This window comes from Amphiura filiformis, chromosome 1, assembly GCF_039555335.1.
Source record: "Amphiura filiformis chromosome 1, Afil_fr2py, whole genome shotgun sequence".
Lineage (NCBI taxonomy): Eukaryota > Metazoa > Echinodermata > Ophiuroidea > Amphilepidida > Amphiuridae > Amphiura > Amphiura filiformis.
This window is the reverse complement of record NC_092628.1, coordinates 36,319,555-36,340,639: the sequence shown is the minus strand read 5'-3', so window position 1 is coordinate 36,340,639 and position 21,085 is coordinate 36,319,555. Positions and strand designations below refer to the sequence as shown.

At 36.1% G+C, this 21,085-nt stretch overlaps 1 protein-coding gene across 1 annotated transcript; it reads left to right on the top strand.

Annotated features, from left to right (window-relative positions):
- The first annotated feature begins 19 nt into the window (after window positions 1-19).
- LOC140158781 (solute carrier family 49 member 4 homolog) lies at window positions 20-20,190 on the top strand. The gene is made up of 13 exons (XM_072181998.1): window positions 20-385; window positions 820-1,186; window positions 3,194-3,304; window positions 4,564-4,654; window positions 6,019-6,222; window positions 8,276-8,355; window positions 12,786-12,915; window positions 13,061-13,172; window positions 13,742-13,809; window positions 13,987-14,111; window positions 15,316-15,331; window positions 15,363-15,496; window positions 17,819-20,190. The coding sequence occupies exons 2-13, from the start codon at window positions 958-960 to the stop codon at window positions 17,935-17,937; spliced, it is 1,419 nt and encodes a 472-aa protein (XP_072038099.1). The 5' UTR covers window positions 20-385; window positions 820-957; the 3' UTR covers window positions 17,938-20,190.
- The last annotated feature ends 895 nt before the right edge of the window (window positions 20,191-21,085 follow it).

The window sequence follows — 21,085 nt, the reverse complement described above, 5'->3', positions numbered from 1 at the left end:
TGTCAAACATGATATCCACCTGACTCATGACAATTTGCTACATGAGTGCATGATGAGTGTATGCGAAGTGCAAACACCGTTATCAATGTATTGTCCGGGAATTCTGGGTCGCTAAATGCACTGAACTTGCAGTACGGTAATCTTTTGGTGCTGATCAGTGATGATAATGATTATATGCAATTCACAATTATAGGTCAAACTCTGTTTTCATTTATGATTTGATCATTTTGATGTTCGTGTGTGCCGATGCAGGTACTCATCTTTTGCAGATCTGTGATTCATCACAGAGTTGAACTTGAAAACATTCCTGGAAGCATTCTTCATGTTCTTCATCATGTTCATAGTGACCACTAAATTTATGAATGGCAGATATAGTAATTATTAGGCCCTTCACAATTAATTCTTAGTTTCCTGTTTCAAGTTTGAAAATAAAGGACGAGGCGACTTTTAATTATTAATTATTAATTATCTATTAATTATTAATTATCTATTACTTTCTTTATTTTGAAAATGTGGTCGTGACTATTATCAACAGTCCATTTGGTCATTTTGACTAAGACTACGGGTTTAATTATTTTACTTTTATAATTGATTTTTTACATTAATATTAGTAGGGGACCCTACGATGTTCTTGTTTTATATTCATAATCAAAGTTGAGATGATCAAAAACAGATATTAGCAAATAAAAGTAATTACAAAGTCAATTAAAAGATGAAAATACCTAAATAAAAATAAAATAATTAAATATTTTTCCATTCTTGATTTTGGACGCGCGAGGGAAACAGGAAACTAAGGATCAATTTTGTAATTGGCCTTAGCCATAGGCATGGCAGTATTGCGTATTGAGTTGATCTTCTTCTTGTTCTAAATAAGCTTAAATACAACGCCACGTTTTGACTAGACGAGCAGGATCTTCAACTGATCTTGCAGAATCTTAACTACTGCTAGCTTGCAGAATGGAGTCGGGAACATGTGGAGAAACTACACATCTTTTAGATGACACATTAACTGATTTGCCGGCTAGCCCAGACTTACTTGTGTCCCTGAATAGTCCTAAGTCTAATTCCAATCCGATAGTAGAATACCGTCTATATACAAGTAGGTGGTATGTGTTGTTTGTATTCGTATTGTTAGCTGCTTCACAACTTTGTTTATGGAACACATTTGGACCAATTGCAGATACAGGTATGTATACTTGAACTTGTGTATTTAGGCCATTTTATAAATAATAATAGTTCGTCTCAAAGCCCCAGCACGCATTAAAATCTATCGCCCACTTTTTGCAAGTTATTCATTTTTTTCCACTGTTTTTTTTCCATATTATTCACAACACAAAAATCTTACAGATTCTGACATCGCGAGACATCAACTTTATAGCCTAAATTGTAAATCTCAATCAAATTCTGCATCTTGACCGGTATCTTCACCACAGTGAAACCGTTGAGAGATGAAAAGGTGGTATGTAATCAAAAAGCTCGTTCCACCACAACAGGCTTTGCGTTTTAAAGAGTGTGAGTGTGATCACACTCCTCCACACAAAATGATCATAAGGAGTGTGATTTATCACACTCCTTAAGCTTACACTCACACTCCGACAATCACACTGATCATTCACAAAATAGCATTCCTCACAAGTGCTTTTTATCACACACCTCAATTTTTTTAAACTCAAAGCCCACAGATAAGATTTAACCACATTCCACAATAGCATGATTACATGTAGGTTTTTAACCTGGGAATTGGGCTTTGAGATGAACTATTAAATTTAACACGGCCTATAATTAATTCAATACAGCAGCAGAATTCTGGGAACAAAAAGGATCAGTGAAGCCCTTGATTTTCAAGCCAGTGACGAATCCAGGCAGGGGTACACAGCCCGTGCCCCTTTCATGTTAAAAAAAAGTAAATCTTCAAGTCGGCCTTATCTTCTGTTTTGGACATCCATACACTTTATAACAACTATAGTGTCAAAATGGTCCATGAAATGGCGTCAATTAGGTCTTTATTTTGATTTGTCCCCTAATGCTGAAAGTGATGACAGTGCACAACCCCCTCAGACCTGCCTGCCCTGCATAAATAGATAAAATAAGTGCCCATTAATTATGCATAAATGATCTGAAGTCATTAGGAACACTTTGACCAAGTGTGAAACCAATATTCTATTAAACAAAAATGTTATAAACATTGCATTGTTTTTAGTAACATTTGCAGTTATTTTTGCACAAATCACAAAAACATTAATGAGCACTTTTAAGTTATATTAGCTTGTTACCTATATTGATTATTGATAAAAACAATACAATACAAAGAAATTTAAAATGTGTGTATTTAAAAACCGTATGTCTGAATAGCTCCAAACAAAAGGTGTTCTTTGCCTAACTCAGGTAGTTTGTTTAAAACATGCATAGAGCACTTCCAAAATGCCTCAAATACTGTTAAGGGGCTGGCATTTTCTTTGGAAAGGGGGCCCCAAAAATACAGGGGGGGTCATAGAATGTTCAGCGCTCCGTGCCTTAGTTCCAGCAGTGAATAATATTTTGTCTTGAGTCTGTGTAGGGGGGGGGGGGGGCCCTAGAAATTTTCGACCCCAGAGGGGGGGGGCATAAAAAAAATTTGCCCATGATGGGGGCAATAAAAATTTGACTACGGTCACCGACATATTTGGGACCCCCCTTCCGAGGAAAATGCCAGCCCCCTAAGCAATGATAACGCAACTATATCGCCAAAAATAATGGTCAATGAAATGGCTTCAGTTGGCCTTCAAGTTAGTTTGATTTATTTCCCAGTACTGTTGGAGGATGCACATCCCACTCAGACACCCCGCCTGTGTGTGGATAAAGAAGTGTCTGTTTTGGCTTCTTAACTTCTAAGTTTTGGACACTCATATACTTTTTGTTTAAGCAATGATAACAGCAATATTAGTGTAATAGTCGGTCCCTGAAATTAGGCCTTTATTTTGAACAAGTTTGCAATTCTGTGGCCTTTCAGCATACATATTCCTGCTGTAACATGTATGCGATTCTGTCCCAATCTCTTCAAAACAGAGATGGGCACTCTGGCCTGGGAACACAGGTTCATCCCTTGACCTTTTTACCACATGGTAACAAGAAGACATCCATGTGTGTATTTTTATTTCATATTCTTTATTGTGTCTTAATTCCCATTTCATTTACTGTATTCCATTGTTTACAGCCAAGATAGTACTAGGATGGACAGACTCAGATATTGCACTGATTACCAGCTGGGGGTGTACCACTTTTGTTCTCAGCGCATTCTTTTATTCATGGCTCATGGATGTAAAAGGTATGGCTCTATATGACAATGTCTAATATCTTCACACCCTAGAAATAAATGAACAAATACATACATGTATGTATTGAATTGTTGGACATACTTCAATGGTTAATGCCTTTTGTGTATTTCTCAATTGCCAAGTTTAATACAAATTGTTTAAACACAAATCATACAAATTGTGAAGGAGTTGATCAAAAACATGCAATAGTCTTGGGCAGCAAAGCCATAATGGCTCAGGAAGATAATTGGTCCCAAAGATTAATAACATAGAAATACTTTGCATATATGGTCACTGCTGCACCAAAATACTCTTGAAATTGCTCAATTGGCCAAGTACAGCATCCAATAACCCTCCCATGCAGGTGTCCACTGCAGATGTCAAGTTTCAAAATTTCTTTAAAAATTCAAAAATTTGAGAACACGCATTTTAAAAATGTCTCAAAACTTCAAGACATTTTTGTTTGAAGCCTATAGACGAATCCAAGGAGCCAAGTCATGGTCAGGATTTGGTCGGCCATCTTTGGTTTCCGCTAGCACCAACCTGGTGTTTTGAGCGCCGAATAAAAGCCGCCTAACCACCTAGAGAAGATGCAAAGACGATCGGGTTAATGAGAATAATATATACAATAGAGGTAATCCTGTCGCATACATAGTCCTTTTGTTCATCCTGTTTGTACATCTATGAATAGATGCGACGGGATTACCTGCGGAATTATCTCTATTGTATTATTCTATTAACCCTCCTCGACCTTCTCTAGGTGTAAGGCGGCTTTTATTTGCACAACTGTTGGAACTGTATTGTGTTGTAAACTTTAATTCATCATTCTTTTGTCTACCTGTGTTTTCGCGGAAGTTGTAAAACAGGTGATGGAATACAGTTTAAAATTTCCGCCAAGGCCGAAACATTTCACATTTTGGATGCATTGTAGCCGACGGGGACCCAACTAAAGGCTGCTAGTCAGGTGTAGGAATGCGTGTATTTGGATTCGTCTATATGCCTTACAAAAAACAAAAGCTAACAAACACTGCTTTAGAGGGTAACCTTTAATGAGAAAACTATATATAACTATTTCTGTTCAGAGGTGCTCTCTGATAACCTACATGGCTGTAGTTTTATACTGTAATTAATAAGCCTGAGAAATGGCCGCACAGAAATAGCCATGTGATGATGGTACCACATGTGCACACGGCATGGAGAAATGTTGCAAGCCTCGATGTATTAGTGCACATATTAATGTTTAGTTTGTATCGTATGCATCATTTTGCAGGTTTAAAGGTAGCTGTCACACTGGGAGCTGCATGCTTATTTGTGGGTACTGGCATTAGATGTTTACCTATTCCTTTAGCATATATAAAATGGTAAGCAACAATGATGCATAGCAACTATTGCAATCAAGATGCATATGATATAGCATGTAGTATGCGTACTCACTGGAAATTTGTGTCTAACGCTCTCATCCATGTTTTTTTTTCTATCACCCTATTCCGATTGTTTTTACTAAAATTATGAGAATTCCATTATTCTCCATTAAAGTTTCTCCTGTGAGACCCCTCAAGGTTCACAGTGTACACACCATGTATGACCAGAGATTTTCAAAACATACCCCTTTTTTGATACCATTAAAGTTTCTCCTGTGAGACCCCTCAAGGTTCACAGTGTACACACCATGTATGACCAGAGATTTTCAAAACATACCCCTTTTTTGATACCATTAAAGTTTCTCCTGTGAGACCCCTCAAGGTTCACAGTGTACACACCATGTATGACCAGAGATTTTCAAAACATACCCCTTTTTTGATACCATTAAAGTTTCTCCTGTGAGACCCCTCAAGGTTCACAGTGTACACACCATGTATGACCAGAGATTTTCAAAACATACCCCTTTTTTGATACCATTAAAGTTTCTCCTGTGAGACCCCTCAAGGTTCACAGTGTACACACCATGTATGACCAGAGATTTTCAAAACATACCCGCTTTTTGATGCCATTAAAGTTTCTCCTGTGAGACCCCTCAAGGTTCACAGTGTACACACCATGTATGACCAGAGATTTTCAAAACATACCCCTTTTTTGATACCATTAAAGTTTCTCATGTGAGACCCCACAAGGTTCACAGTGTACACACCATGTATGACCAGAGATTTTCAAAACATACCCTTTTTTTGATACCATTAAAGTTTCTCCTGTGAGACCCCTCAAGGTTCACAGTGTACACACCATGTATGACCAGAGATTTTCAAAACATACCCCTTTTTGATACCATTAAAGTTTCTCCTGTGAGACCCTCAAGGTTCACAGTGTACACACCATGTATGACCAGAGATTTTCAAAACATACCCCTTTTTGATACCATTAAAGTTTCTCCTGTGAGACCCCTCAAGGTTCACAGTGTACACACCATGTATGACCAGAGATTTTCAAAACATACCCGCTTTTTTGATACCATTAAAGTTTCTCCTGTGAGACCCCTCAAGGTTCACAGTGTACACACCATGTATGACCAGAGATTTTCAAAACATACCCCTTTTTTGATACCCTACATGTAAGTGAGGTACTCATGTATCGTGCCTGGCCATGAAAAAGAGACCCTTTTTACTTGTTTTTTTGTATGTGGGGGAAATACAAGTTGAGTTAGTTGACCCTCCCAGGCTGACAGTAAAAGTACACAGCATGCGTGAAAATATATTCCTTATAATATCACATACACTTTCATGTTATACAGGGTGATGCATTTAGGTCAGATTGTCATTGGTTTTGCTGGTCCAGTTATGATGGCAGCACCAGCTTTACTGTCAGCAACATGGTTTCCTCCTCACCAAAGAATTACATCAACAGCTATTGCAGCATCAGCATCATATCTAGGTCCTGCTGTAGCCTATCTCATATGTCCAGCATTTGTTGGTGAAGTGCATCCCAGTAACAACAGGTAACCAAACTAATGCGTGATACAATCTCCACTCAAACTAACCCTAACCCCCTCAGGGCTTTTTCGTGAAGGGAAGGGAAAGAAGGAAGGAATAAAGAGAGAAAACAAAGCACAAAGTTGTTTGCTCTGGGTGGGATTCGAACCCGAGACCCCTTGCATGCCAAGCACTGGGTCGGCGACACCTTGCCACAGGTCTTGGGCTTCGCTGGCCAGCGAAACCGTGCCTATATATCACTTAGGGTGATTGCGTCATCACACCACGTGGGATGCACGCACGAACAGCGCATATATCAAGTAGTATTTTGTAGTTGGAGGGTTAGGGTTAATTGAGCCTATACTGAGTTTCGATAGTGGTAACCTAACCCTAACCCCTCAGGGCTTTTTTCATGACGGGAAGGGAAGAAGGAGGAATAAAGAGAGAAATCAAAGAAAGAAGTTGTTTGCTCTGGGTGGGATTCGAACCCAAGACCCTCTCGCATGCCAAGCACTGGGTCGGCGACACCTTGCCACAGGTCTTGGGCTTCGCTGGCCAGCTAAACCGTGCACTCTATATATTATTACTTAGAGGCTTATTGCGTCATCACACCATGTGGGATGAACGCACGAACAGCGCATATATCAAGTAGTATTTTGTAGTACTTGGTCCTGTTAGGGTTAAAGTCAAACATTATTACGCTGTACTATAATAACTAATTGCTCAGTACTGATGTTATGTCGTTTGAGCTATAGTTCACAATTGCAATTTATAGAAAATGGAATTTTAAAGGAGCTTTAAAAATGTTATTTATAAAATTATAATCAAAATATTAATAATGGCATTAAAAGGGCATTTCTTGATCCAAAGCCTCATCCCCCACTTTTCTCAAAAAAAGTTGAGATTTTTATACCACTGGATACCTCCAGCTACATAATGAGTATGTACCAAAAATTTCTTGCAGATTAGTTCGTTTAACAAAAATATCGTCACATTTGAATTTCGTTCTGGTAAACATACCAGAACAAAATTACAACAGTGGCCTATGGAGCAGTGTAATACACATAATCATGCATAACTCACAAAGGCAAAATCGGAATCAACTGCAATTTTGGGAATAAGCTTTTTTTGTGGATATCTACTGAACAATGTCATAAAAAGAGGATGCTAGGATCACGAAATCCCCCTTTAATATATAGTGATACTATTCTTAGGTGCAGAGCATGACAAACACAATACATAAATACAAGAAGTTACATAAGCATATTGCATAATAAAAAGATATGAAGCATCAAAGAAAATACTGAAATATACACAAGAATTAAACAATGAATCTCTTAAATATATCTATGCCTTTAAAAGCATGAATTTTTTTATAGCATGATCATGATGTGCAGCATATAATTTCCAGAAGTAGATTATTTTAAATGTGTGCACTGTCATAATAATAAACTCAGTGGGGATTGAACCCTGGGCCTCACAATTACCGTTTCAGAGTTACTCAGCAAACTCAAAGTTGTGTTTAAAATGATAAAAACGTGTTATAAACGCATTTTGGTTTTGGTCAAAACGTTTCAATAACATTTTAGGTTTGGTTATATAAAGGTCATAAAAACATTTTTTCAACTTTAAACAGTTTATATTAAAATCACTACAACAAACATTTTAAAAATGATGTCAGAATGATATTACAAAAATAAGTTTAGGCAAACAATTTTGCAAAATATTTTTTCAACTCTTAATAACAGTATCTTAGAATATTTTGCAGAAAATTGTTTTCTAACTAAATGTTATTAAACATTTTATACCCTTTGTATAACCTGATATTTAAACGTTTTCTGTAAAATGGTTTGTGTTTGCTGGGTATACCGCTGCACTACCTGAGTTCAGTTGGAGAAATTAGATATGCAAGTGTGATTCAATCAAGCAAATCATCAAGCTTAAAATGTTCTTGATAAAATATGTGTATTTTGCATAAATGCACATTTCATGACATTTGAATGGTATCAAACAAAGCCTTCTCCTGACAATGACCTTACTACAATCTTACTTGATAATGTATTTTGATATTGTTTTCAGTACACTTTATGACGTTGATGACATAGATCCAGTTGTGAAACAACATCACGTTGATGAAATAAACACACTTATGTATGTTGGTGAGTATAATGTAAAAAAAAAAACATTTATAACTAAAACAAATCAATGAAAGAAAAACAGAAAGTACATTATACATACATACATACATACATACATATTGAGCATTTATAAAGCGCTGCTACATTAAGAGAATAGCGCTACATACAATATTTAAGGTGGCGAAAGGCCAAAATATATGTATACACAAGCAAAATATATACAGAGCAACAGAACAATTAGAATGAATTATACAAATGTGTCTTAAGAGCCTTCTTAAAAACACTGACAGTATATAAATTAGCTACATGTTCTGTAATGGGGCTTCAACTTCGTCAATACTGCTGTTTTCTTTGTTTTTTGCCAAATATTTCATTTCAAAAATACCAAATGACAATTTAAATGACAATTTGAATGACATATCCTTCACTTTTAAGTAATTTATAAACAATATTATTTTTGTACACTTGCGCTGGGATCACTGAATGGGTCTTTAACCTGACTTTTAAATGTATTCTGTAAAACGTTTTGCGTTTGCTGGGTTTCCCCAGAGAAGTTGGAAAGTTTTTGCATAATGAAGGTCCAATTAAAGTCATTTGGTGGATGAACTTGACCTGGTTATTGTGTGCAATTTTAGTTAGAAAAAGTTCAAAAATGTGTGAAAATGAAAACCCAATTAAAGCATTTGTGGACCATTTTTACTATTAATGTAATTATATTGCTAAACATGAAAAGGGATGTTACCCCTAAGAAGTTGCAGAAAATAAAGGCCCAATTGAAGTCATTTGGTGCACCTTTTTACATTCTTATATATGTTTTAGCTCAACAAAAAGTGTACGGGTGTCCTTCTAACATCCATACGCACTAACACAGCTAGGGTGTATATGAGGAGATGCCCCCACAGAAGTTGGAAATGATTTGAAAATGAAGCCATTTTGCACCATTAATATAATATAATTACTATTGTTTTAATTGCTTAAAACAAAAAAGTGAACTGGTGTCTAAAACAGAAGCCAAAATTGAGGGACAAGGGGTATGTGCCCATTCAAAAGAGGGTGTATATGGTCGAATCCAACCAAAAAGTGTCCACGGGCCAAAAAATAAAAATGTCTCCACAATTTTTTCCTTTTGCCCATTGATTGATGACATATTGGCCTTATAGGAACCAAAAGTGCCATTACTAATCTTGAGAAATAAATCCAGGACGTGTGATAGTAAATGTGATATCAAAACCCAATGTTACCTACTTAATACCACTAGGATGCTTTCACTATCGCAATACTAATCAACCTAAAACAAATGGAATATTCCCATTAACGCTTTTTTTCGTGTAATGTAGACCACAGGGCCCGGGGGCACTTCAATTTGAAATGGATATAGGTGTAGGGCTGGCGCCAAGCACTAAGGGGCATTCGTGAGAGCAACATGTAAAAAATATGGGGTCATTGGGTGAGAGCATGATTTTTGGCATTCGGTGAGAGCAAAATGTAAAAAATATGGGGTCATTGGGTGAGAACATGACCTTTTTTTAAATGGAATCTTTGGGTGAGAACCAAAACAGCGCCACAAAAACCTCGAAAATCGAATTTCTAGTTCTAAATGGCTTCAAATTTCTTTATTTTTTCAAAATAAGTAACAAAATCAGTGATAAATGAAAGTTGCTGTTCAAATTGAACTTGTAAGGGTCTTTGGGTGCCAGATCAAATGGAAAAATAGGGTGTCTTCGGGTGACAGAGCGGAGGGAGCATGTGTTCAGTAAAAAATATGGGGTCTTTGGGTGACAGCGATGCTGAAAAAGGGAGTCTTAACAGCCCTACATACGTGTCACCTCCAAAGTTGAGTGCCCCCGGCCACAGGGTGTCAGGAAAATGCTAGCTCAGCCAGAAAATATTTGTTTTTATTTTTATAACGCGATCAATATGATCTTAGTCAATTTATGCTAGTTTATTTTTGAAAATGAAGTTTAGGTCAGTTTCTGTATTTTATTTATCAAATGAGTATGAATCAATTTACACATTGTATAAGAACGAGTAGGATATATGTTTTCAAGAATATTAGGAATTATACGCATACACCTAACGCTTTATACAATGAAAAGGTGAAGAAACCCGGTATTCAGAGGTAACATGAGCGATTTAACAATATCTATATTGAGTTTAGAGGTTTAAATTTTGCTATTATGGTAATGAATTAATAAAATGGTAGTTTTTAGATCTCTTTCAGATGGTACGTCCAAATGAATAAATGCTATTTTTGATGCTTTTAGCAAGATTTTGACCACTTCATTTTGATATACAAGTAGTTAATCAGCAATTTTACATAATAAATAATTGTTGAATGAATCCGTATATGGGTAATAATAGTGTCCTGGGGTACCGCTTAAAGTTTTTGACAATTAATTTCCATAGGTAGGGACACTTCATTACACATGTCATGTATTATGCTGTATTCGTAAGTAACATTTCAGTATTTGTAGGTAAGAATTAGACTTTTGGTGGATATCGCAATCAAAACTTCATTTTATAAAGCACTTTGAATGTATTATTTTTTTCTTTATGTGCGCTTATTGATACTTTAGACCCTATCATGTATTAATAATGTCGGTTCACAGCGGTTGAAAGAGGATTGAAGTAAGAAACAAAGGCACTAAAGTGACTTTAATTTGCTTAATTGCACACAAATCGCTTAAAACCGTTATTGCAGACTTGTGAAGTCCATCTTGGAGTCAGTTACGCCTTGTGGCCTTTCGCTTGAGGGCAACTACAATTAGCTTTATACCAGGGTCCATCACTGTGTTGTCTAGATCATGAGACAATGAGAACAGTCGTTTTTCCATGGTATTCGTAGGTAACCTTAGCGAAAACGTCAAAAGTTACCTTCGAATAAATCAATTTGGACACAAATTACTCAGAAACCAGAAGGTTGGTAAACATTTAAAATGAAGCACACATGACAGTTGACAAATCCAAGTATTTATCCCCTTCTAATCTTCTTTGAATCTGATTTTTCTTTCAAATGAGCAGACCGTCGTCTATTTCAGTACATATTTTTCAATAATTAAGCCCTATTCAGTTTTGCATGGTGGGCATGTATGTGAATTCGTTTTTCATTGACACATGATTTGATAGCAAACATGCAGGCCTTCGTTATGTCCCAATATGGGCATTGGCATGAATGGCGGTGTTTCACAATACTGTCATGATGTCATATTGTATTCGTAGGTAACATTCGGTTACCGAAATTTACCTACGAATAGTTGCTTTTATTGTTGACATCTCAGAAATATTTAAACGCAGGTTATTGAAACTTGGTAGAAATAAAGAGTGTATTACCCTGCACCTATTGCTTAACTATTGTTTACTATTCTCTCACTTTGTGGAAATGACACAGCTTTTAACATGTATTCGGAGGTAATGCATATTTTTACCAAACCTACCTTTTGTGCCATTTAGAATTTCTGGCAGCTAAACACAATAATAAAGATGTCCGAATGCAATGCATTTCAGTATTGGACATATCAAAGCTTGTATCAATTGCGCATTTATTAGTGATTTCCATTTTTTAAAGATATATCTAGTGCTATGAAAAATTGTATTCGTAGGTAATGTAAAAAAATACCACTCAAAAAATTATCACAAAAAATTCATAATTATGTACAAATATGTGAAAAATTGAACAGGCAATCTTTGAATACACACCTTTCAGGAAATCAATTTAGATTCAATCCAATGACTTCTTTTCATAACTGATTTAGATGTTTTTAAAAATACTTAAAGAAATATGTTGAAAAGATGGGTAAAAATAGCATGTTTTGGGGTCTCTGTGTCTAAGTTTTTCACAGAAGGGGTCTTATTATATATGGCGCCAAGCGTATGATCAAGGCTTAATAAACACAATACAAAAACGAATGCAAATTGATTAATACTTTTAAGTTATGGCTCTGAACATGCCGTGTACACTTTTCGTTGGATTCGACCATATGTATACACCTAAAAGACAAAGCAACAAACAATGAATGAATCAAAAGGAAACTAATTGGGTTTCAAAAAAGGAAGAAAGGAAAAAAGAGAGGGGGAGTGGAGGAGGAAGAGGGGGTTAGAAAGAGAGGGTGAAAGATAGAAGGAAAGGAACAAGATAGAAACAAATTAAAGGGAATGAAACTGCCTTTCAGCAAAGGAAGAAAGAAGGAAAGGGAAAAAAGAAAAGAGGCAAAGAAAGATTGGAAGAAAAGAAAGAAAGAGTGAGTGAGCGAGCAAGCAAGGAAGAGAAGATAAGTGAAGAGAGGAGAGGAAGAGAGGAGAAGAAGAGGCAACAAAATAAACTATGGGCTTATATAACCTGGGCTCTAATCTATGGTGTTACAGTTAATATTTTATTGTATTAACTTCTTTGATGAAGTGTGTACATTTGTATAAGGGCAAATTTTCTGATATTACTGTGTTATTCATTGCAGAATTTGGTGTGATGGCCCTGTTGTTCCTTTGTGTATTAATATATTTTCCTGCTAAGCCACAAACACCACCCAGTCCTTCAGCACACGATGACAGACATGACTTTAAACCTGGTCTTCTTATTCTTGTCAAGTAAGAAGTTTTCTTTCTCTTACAATGTAGTTTCATATTCTATTACCTTTTCTATTATTTGTAATTAATTTTGTTCTTTTTCTTCCTTTGTTCCTTCTTTCATTTTCTTCTCTTTCTTCCTCCTTTTGCTTCGTTCTAAATACAGGAATATTCATTTTTGGCTGCCAGCTTTGTGTTACAGCATCAGCAATGGTGTGTTTTATGCTTGGCAGTCGCAGCTTGTACTCATCTTTAAAGATGCCCAGAGTGTTGGACAGGTACGTGTGCAAGTCAAGTATTCTTAGTATTATTTTAGTGTTATTCTACTAAACATGTATTATAAAGGAGAAAACAATGTTCAATATGAATTGCAATAACAGATCCAACTAAAATTCAGTCATTTAAGTTTTGTCTTAGTTTGAGGGAAACAGGGTTTTAAAAGGGTTGATATAACAATAAATGTCATTCTTTCCCTCATAGTTATACCCAAAGAGCAATCTGCTACATGTCCTGCTTATGGCCAAACTACACAATGTAATTTCAATTGCAAGGTGCATTAATTAGTGGGTGAGTTATGTGCCTAACAGACATAACAACACTTTCACCTGCACTCTTCATTCACATTACATTACTTCAAATAAGATCGCATGCTACATCCTTGAAAGTAGAACATGTCTCAACTTTTTTGCATGTTGCAAATCAGGGTATCAATTTCACCTTGCATATCCAAAATACACCGCACAATCCTGTTGCAAGGTGCTCAGAGATGGTCTGCAACAGGCAGTTGCTTGGGAAATTGCATTTGGCTTTTATAGTCACATATATCTTAATATTGTCTTTCCTATAGGACACATCTGGTTGGATTGGTTTTTATGCAAACATTGCTGGAGTCATTGGAGCTATTACATTTGGAAGGTAAGTGTCACATTCATAGTGTGGCAGCGGGTATGTAGGGTGCATAGTGAGTAGTCTCTGTGTAGGCATGTTCCTGCAAATATATGGAAATAAAGTGCATGATCTTTTGGGACAAATTTTAATTTTGATCATCTTTTTTCTTCAGTCATTCTAATTTTGTTGCTTTTTTGACAACAGATTAATTGACCACATCGGCCCCCATGGTAAGATCAAGTCCATCCTCATAATCTTAGTCATCTGCTGCATTGGCTTGGCTTTGTGGTTTGGCATACTCTGTCTTGGTGCAATCAATTTCAATATTGGTAAGTTGGAATTTGATAAAATAAGTATTAGTAAACTGATTATCACTGATTTCCTATACACCAAAACACTAAAGATTAATCCAAATTCACATAATTGGAACAAGCATAGATGTGCCAATGAGCAGTCAATGCTGTGGAATTAGCTACGCATAATTTAATGAAATAAACGTGAAATATTATTATCAAATTGGCCTACCATATTTCCTCAAATAAACGCCCCCAGGGGCGTTGCATTTTCCCAACGGGGGCGTTTATTAGCGCGACAATTCTCGTTAAAATCATTAGGTAAGCTTAAAAGTCATGCTATAATGACGAACTATGAACTAGAAACACTTGACTTTTGGTTCACTTCCGGTTTCGATGCAGATTTTCGCCAATTATTGCTGCTATTATCAACCATGTGAGCAACTTGGTGAGCTTACTACACAAGATAACATGGAAATATAGGCATTTTGTACATACAATTGTGAATATTTGCCACAAAATTTATGATAATCAGGAATATTAAAACATTCCTTTTTGGTCCATGACAATACTTTTGTAGTTTTAGCCTGAGATCATATATGTTAACAGACTTGCTTCAGCCATGTTCACTGACTTTTGTCAAAGATGCATTGGTGTACGTAACATTTCATGTAGCTATTACATTACAAGCCTCCATTGTCTATTTTCTTCAATATGTGATCACTTGCTTTACTGATCAACAAACATGTTGCTAGCATAACTTGTCAGGGATGTTGCACGATTCCTCACATTGTATGCCCATATTAGTTTAAGCCACCAAAGTCTGGTGTGAGTCCAGAGACCTCAGAGACAAGTTTTGATATCCAAGATGAGGAGAGACGGTTTCACACACATTCACTCACACACATTCACAGAGTACTCATCTTAATACAAGTATAGGTGACTGCGCTGGTGTTCTACTAATAACTTCTCTAAAGTTTGTTTAACAGTACACTGACTGATGTTATGTGAGTCTTATTTCCCCCCATTATAAACCGAACAAACTTTAGTTCTATTTGAATTACCCAAGGTGCATGGTATTGGTTGTCAAAGGTGTAAATAGGACTTGGAGTATGTCTAAAACAAAGCAAATTTACCCCCCAATTATTTTCTGTTTGGCACAATTTATCAAAGGTCCACGTATTACTCATTTTTTTTTGCGGGCTTTCTTTGCAATAAATGTTTTTTTTTTACCTTGCAGCTAGTTTGTATATATCGTATAGCATTTGGGTTTTGCATAAATGCAATGGTTCCTTTGTATTTTGAGATGACAATTGAAGGCATGTATCCTGTTGCTGAAGGGATCATCACAGGTTTCATGACATGGCTTATGAACTTGGTTTGCTTAACAGTTCTTCTAATACTCATGTTTCCAAGCATAGGTGAGTATTGCTAGAAAACAGTTGCCTCAGAGTTTGGGATATATAAAACATGCAAAAGACTTCAGCAGGTGTATGCATACCAGGGATGCCAACATTAACATCCAGAAAATAGGGAGGATTCAAACAAAATAGGGAGGTTTTCAAAATTACATGCAATTTCAATGGCACATAACTTGTCAGAAATAGGAGGTTGCCAAATTTGGGTGTCAAAATGGACAAAAATGTTTCCAAAAATAGGGAGCCTCCCTCTTAAATGGGGAGGGTGGCATCTCTGGTATACCATCATGTGGGGCCAAGCAAAGCAACCACTATAAAGTAAAGGCACTCAACAAATCCTTGAAGAATGCAAAAATGAATACAGCTTAACTTAAGGCAGCTGTGTACTCTCAGACATGCATGTAGTAAAAGTGCCATAACTTTGCAATTATTCACGCAAGACATAAAAGTATACATTTTTATAAAGGCAATACATCAATGAATCTTAATATAAATACAGATTTGGTGTAAAAACAACAATTATGAAGAAAATCACAAAAAGTGAGTTTTTGGCAATTTTGTTCGGTACATCATATTATAAACAAAGAAACACTCTTTCCAAAAATTTTCGCTTTTATTTTTTTCTTAATCTTGAGACACCATTCCAAAAACTTTTTTTAGTTTTTGATATTGGCCATATTTTTGAGATATTGACCATATAAGGCATCAAAATGAACTTTTAAAATTCACAAACGCCTATTTGCACAAAATGATGCCTAAAATCGGAAATAGACCAAAATATAAAAAAATGAGAAAACCGTTTCTTAAGTCGATCATGCTTTTTATGATGAGCATAATTGCTTACCTATAGATGCTGTATATATTGAGTGATCGTGTACCTAAATCGTCATTTTACCGAGAAAATGAACATTGAAATAAAGGCCGCTTTTTAAAGTGGTCACATTTTGCACTTTGATCGAAGCTCACAGGAGAATGCGGCAGTTCTCGCTTTTTCTACCTTACATACGTGAACATCGGGTAAATCCACTGCCCCTTGGAGAAGTTTGGGCGAATCTATTCATATCTTGATGTTTAAATTCGGGGAAAGATCTTGAAAAAATTCACATTTTATCAGCTAAAACGGAGCCATTTGACCGCTAGGTTTTTATGAAATCAGTGCTTCCATGGTGCTTCCATAAGATGCGCTGGCAAGATGCAGATAAGCTGCTATGTATGTGTAGCGTATTCTGTGCGTTAACAAATTGCGCGTCTACAAAACGCGACACGTTGTTGCGCTGCAGATACCCCGATGGTACAACAAAGATTTTCTTTCCTTTTAAATTGCGGAAACAGTGAAATAGTGATATAAAATCCATAAAATAGAGCAGTTGAGGTTAACAAATCTGGATTTTCTTTCCTTGTATTTATAAAAAACATAACAAAGTAAATGCATTTCAAAAAGCTCAATTTCGCGAAAGAAACAATGTCTAGAGTACACAGCGCGTTAAAACCAAATAAAGAGGCATAAACAAAGACAACCAATGGTTCAAGCATTGTTACAATGGGCTATTCCAGTTGAAATCCTTACATGACATTAATCTTCTACAAGGGAGTGTGAATTTCAAATGAGGTTTACCTGAATGGGTGACTCCATCTACACACCCTATGTGGGAGATAAAGGTCATGTCTTGGGGTGGATGGATTTCAACTGGAATAGTCGAATAGAAGCTAAATTTGGTTATGTCTCAAGTTTGATGTCAGTGTTGTATTTGGCTAGTCACAGTATTCAATTATATGCTGTATACATACAAGGGCTGTTTGTCAGTATGCATGCAGCGCAACCAGGAACCACATAAAAGCACTGATGTCCATACCGAACCCAAGGTGAAATGAAGTGTACGTACGAGCGTAGTAAGCACAATATGAAAATTACGAAGCCAAAGAAAGTTGCATCGTTACCTTGCTACTGTATAGGAGTAAATTAGATCTTTTTGTACAGTATCAAATGGTCATGTTGAGTTGTTAAGGAACAAGTTGTTTAACCAGTCGGTCTGGGTGGACATACACTTGAGTCCTAATGGGATCAGGCCCAAACAAAATGATCAAGCCAAGCTTAAAAGCTTATATATTAAGCATGCTTGGCCCTTGGATCTAGAAATAATTGGGAATTCTTATTCTGTGCCCTGATACAACACTCCAACTGTTCATATTCAGTTACAATTTGATTTATTGAAGACTGTTTCAGCATAGTGTAGTTACTTGCAAATTCTAGTGCTTTCATGATTGTGAATGGGCCGTGACAGTTTTCTTGATTACGCCAAATAATCTACTTTGTTATTGTTTCAGGTGTATCTTGGATGAACTGGGCTGCTCTTGGTGGGGTATCTGTTGGCCTACCTCTATTACTGTGCTACAAGGAAGAATATAATAGATTGTCTTTGGATGCATACAACAGATTGGAATGAACAATAACATACATGGAGCTCCTGATCTTCAAACCTAGCCAAGATTTCAACATTGAAATCAATTTTGTTGTTACATGTATACTTTTGTGTGTGCCAGTTGAAGCTTCCTTTTCCATGTCATTGTTCACACATCAAACATGAGAGTGTGATATTATATGCAACACAGTGATCTTTTGAGAGGGGTGCAGCATACATTTTTAAATCCCATTAAATCATGATAAATTTAAAGGAGTGTAGTCTGAATTTTTCATGTTCTATTTTCAATCTTTACATTTGAGGCCTATACCATAAAAATAATGTTTCTAAATTTTGAGTTGTATAATATTGCTCCAGTGGTTTTGATGTGAGAAACAAGAATGTGTATAACAATACTCCATAGGATAGTACATACTTCCGGTTGTGGATACCACAATTCATCACATTTTTTTTTCACACTATCTAAACGAAACATACCTCAGGCATTTTACTGGGTAATGAGAAAAATATGAGCTAGCTTCTGATACTGTTGATCAAATCATAACCTTTACTATCAAATTTGTTTTTGTGAATATACCAAACTATGTGTTAAGGCGGTCAGAAGGGTGGATGACCTAGTAAAGTTTGCACTCAAATATTGAGAAAATAAAGCTGAAACACAAGAAGAATGGTGTGGGTTCTATATAAATGGAGATCCCTGGGCTTAAGGGGTGTCATCTCCATCCCATGCGCATGGTTTTTCTTAGGGAGGGGAAAATGCCCAAAACTTTTATTTTAAAATAGTTTTAGCCTTACCTCAAGAACTGTAAGACCTATGGAAATCTAAATGAGTTTATTGGCATCCTTGACTATAATATTCTATAAGACCAATGTATTAATATTAATAAGAAGTACTGGCATAGTACACTGCATTTGTTTTAAAAATACCTAAAACTGGAAAAATAAGGCTCTTGCCATCCGGCCAACTTTATTGGAGACAGGAAAATCCACATAACTTGTCACCCAATGAGAAGTTGGTCAAAGGTTATTGTCTGCATTTCTTTTACATTTTTCAAACTAATTTGCTGTGACAGGAAGAAAAGTTATGGTAGGCAAAGTGGCGACAAAAAACCCTTGTTCTACTACAGCCCTGGCTGACCTTGAGTTTATTACTGTATCAATACAAAATCAACAATATTGTTGGCGAAAGTAGATTGATTTGGACTGAAAAAGCGCAGTTGCAGCAAGTGACCGTTAGCAAATTTTTACAGATTTTGAAGTCATTTCACACATTGCCAAAAAACCTTCAAAACCTGCACCGAATGGCTGCACTTTAAAGGCACATCCACCCATAGTGTTGTTTTTTTTCATCACCGCCAAACACCGCCAATGCCCATGACTTTGATAACCAATTGTGTTCTTTGTTAACACAGGCTCATTTGTGAAGGTTGTCATTTATCCAGGTATAGGCAAAATATTTAATTCTCGATCATGGGTATGGGTATGCACATATATTGTCTCTTTTGACCAATCAGTCTTTGATCATGCAATCGTGTTCCACGAAAATATGCTCACGCAACAGTACGCAGAAGGTACACCCTGTCATGATTGAGAATTAGGCTCTATATTTTGCCTATAGTAGAAACTATGAATTTTCAACTATAATCTTTGATCGTATTGGACTTACTTAAATGATTGATGAGTGGCAATATAATATTTTACATCCTATCCTGCGACCTGCATGCATCATCAGTTAACTGATTTTTTGGCAGCAAAGGTTTGTTGACCTGTAAAGTGGATGTTGTATCCCAGGTCACAGTTGGACCAAGCTAGCACTGGTTTGCAGAGACTTGGCAGTTTACACACTCTTGGATAGTTTTAATTTTCTTTTGACAACAAGGATGTCAAAATATTAAAGAAAGATCATGATAGTAGATGGTTTGAGAATGAGAGAGGCATCAAAGAAGCATGGGTGGAACCTTCACTCAGTGGGGGAGGTGGTCTTTGTCATAACTTCGCACCTACAGTCCAGTGATGAAGATACCTCCAAGGTTGAACTTGGGTAACCTGTGATACAACATCCTCTATAGAGGTCAACAAACTTTTGCCATCAGAAAAATACTTGATTTGATGATGCATCCAGGATAGGAATACGCAATATTGCTACTCATAAAAGGAAGTCCAGTAGATCATATTAAGTTCAAAATTCATATTTGTATTGAAAGTTGGTAATTTACTTCAAATCCATCACAACATCTTACTAATAGTAATATTCAGTGTATATCTACATTTATTTTTTCACACCAATATAATTCAATATATACAAACATATCAAACAACATAGAATATTTCAATGTAAATTCATACCTGCCATACAGGATCACTTGAGTAGCTATTGATACTAAACATAAAATATATGTGGTTTATAAAGCAAGTGATATTTGCCATGTAAAAGCAAAAACATATCATAATCTCATTTTGTATTCAATTTGGAGTCTCCAGATAGATTTCATTAGGTTTGAACAGTTTTGCCATCATAACAAATTGATAGAGGATGTCGAGTATCAAGACTCGGGTTTGCCACAACTTTACCTTTTAACAACTTAGCCACGGGAGCTTCATGATTAAGCACTTTGTAAATTCAGAAAGATCCACCCTACCTCCTTATAAGGAGGTAGGGTTGAATCACCACTTTTAAAAAAAGCGCAGTGATTTATAGTGCGCTATGCACAGGCACAACGCCTAGACGTTGATCCACAAACCTCAGCACACATGGGCATGTCCCTTTAACTGCAATCCTATTATAATTACAGATATCACAACTTATCATATCATTTTCCCCTGACAATAATTATTCTAAAAATTCAAAAACTTTATTGTACTTGTAGCATGACATGTTCGGCATTAACATGTTTTAAAAGTTGTAGTAAACAATCTTGTACAGGCCTAAAGTCATTCATCTGTGGTCCATCTTTTTGAAGAAATTATTAACTGTTCATGCATATTGCAATGTTGATTTGTACCCATCTCAATATTGCTTATTATGGTACAATGATATATACTGTAAAAGTGGTAATTTTTCGCACTTTGCCGATTTTTAACATTACAGTTACTTGTTTTTAATATCACGATTTTGCGTTTTCTTACATGGACCTATACATTAAAAGAACATATATATTTGTGTTTTTATTTT

Excerpts from the sequence above, each read along its gene's own strand:
- LOC140158781 (XM_072181998.1), top strand. The coding sequence starts at position 958 with ATGGAGTCGGGAACATGTGGAGAAACTACACATCTTTTAGATGACACA. Across the intron at positions 8,356-12,785 it reads AAACACACTTATGTATGTTG|AATTTGGTGTGATGGCCCTG; the intron begins GTGAGTATAATG and ends TATTCATTGCAG. Across the intron at positions 12,916-13,060 it reads GGTCTTCTTATTCTTGTCAA|GAATATTCATTTTTGGCTGC; the intron begins GTAAGAAGTTTT and ends TTCTAAATACAG.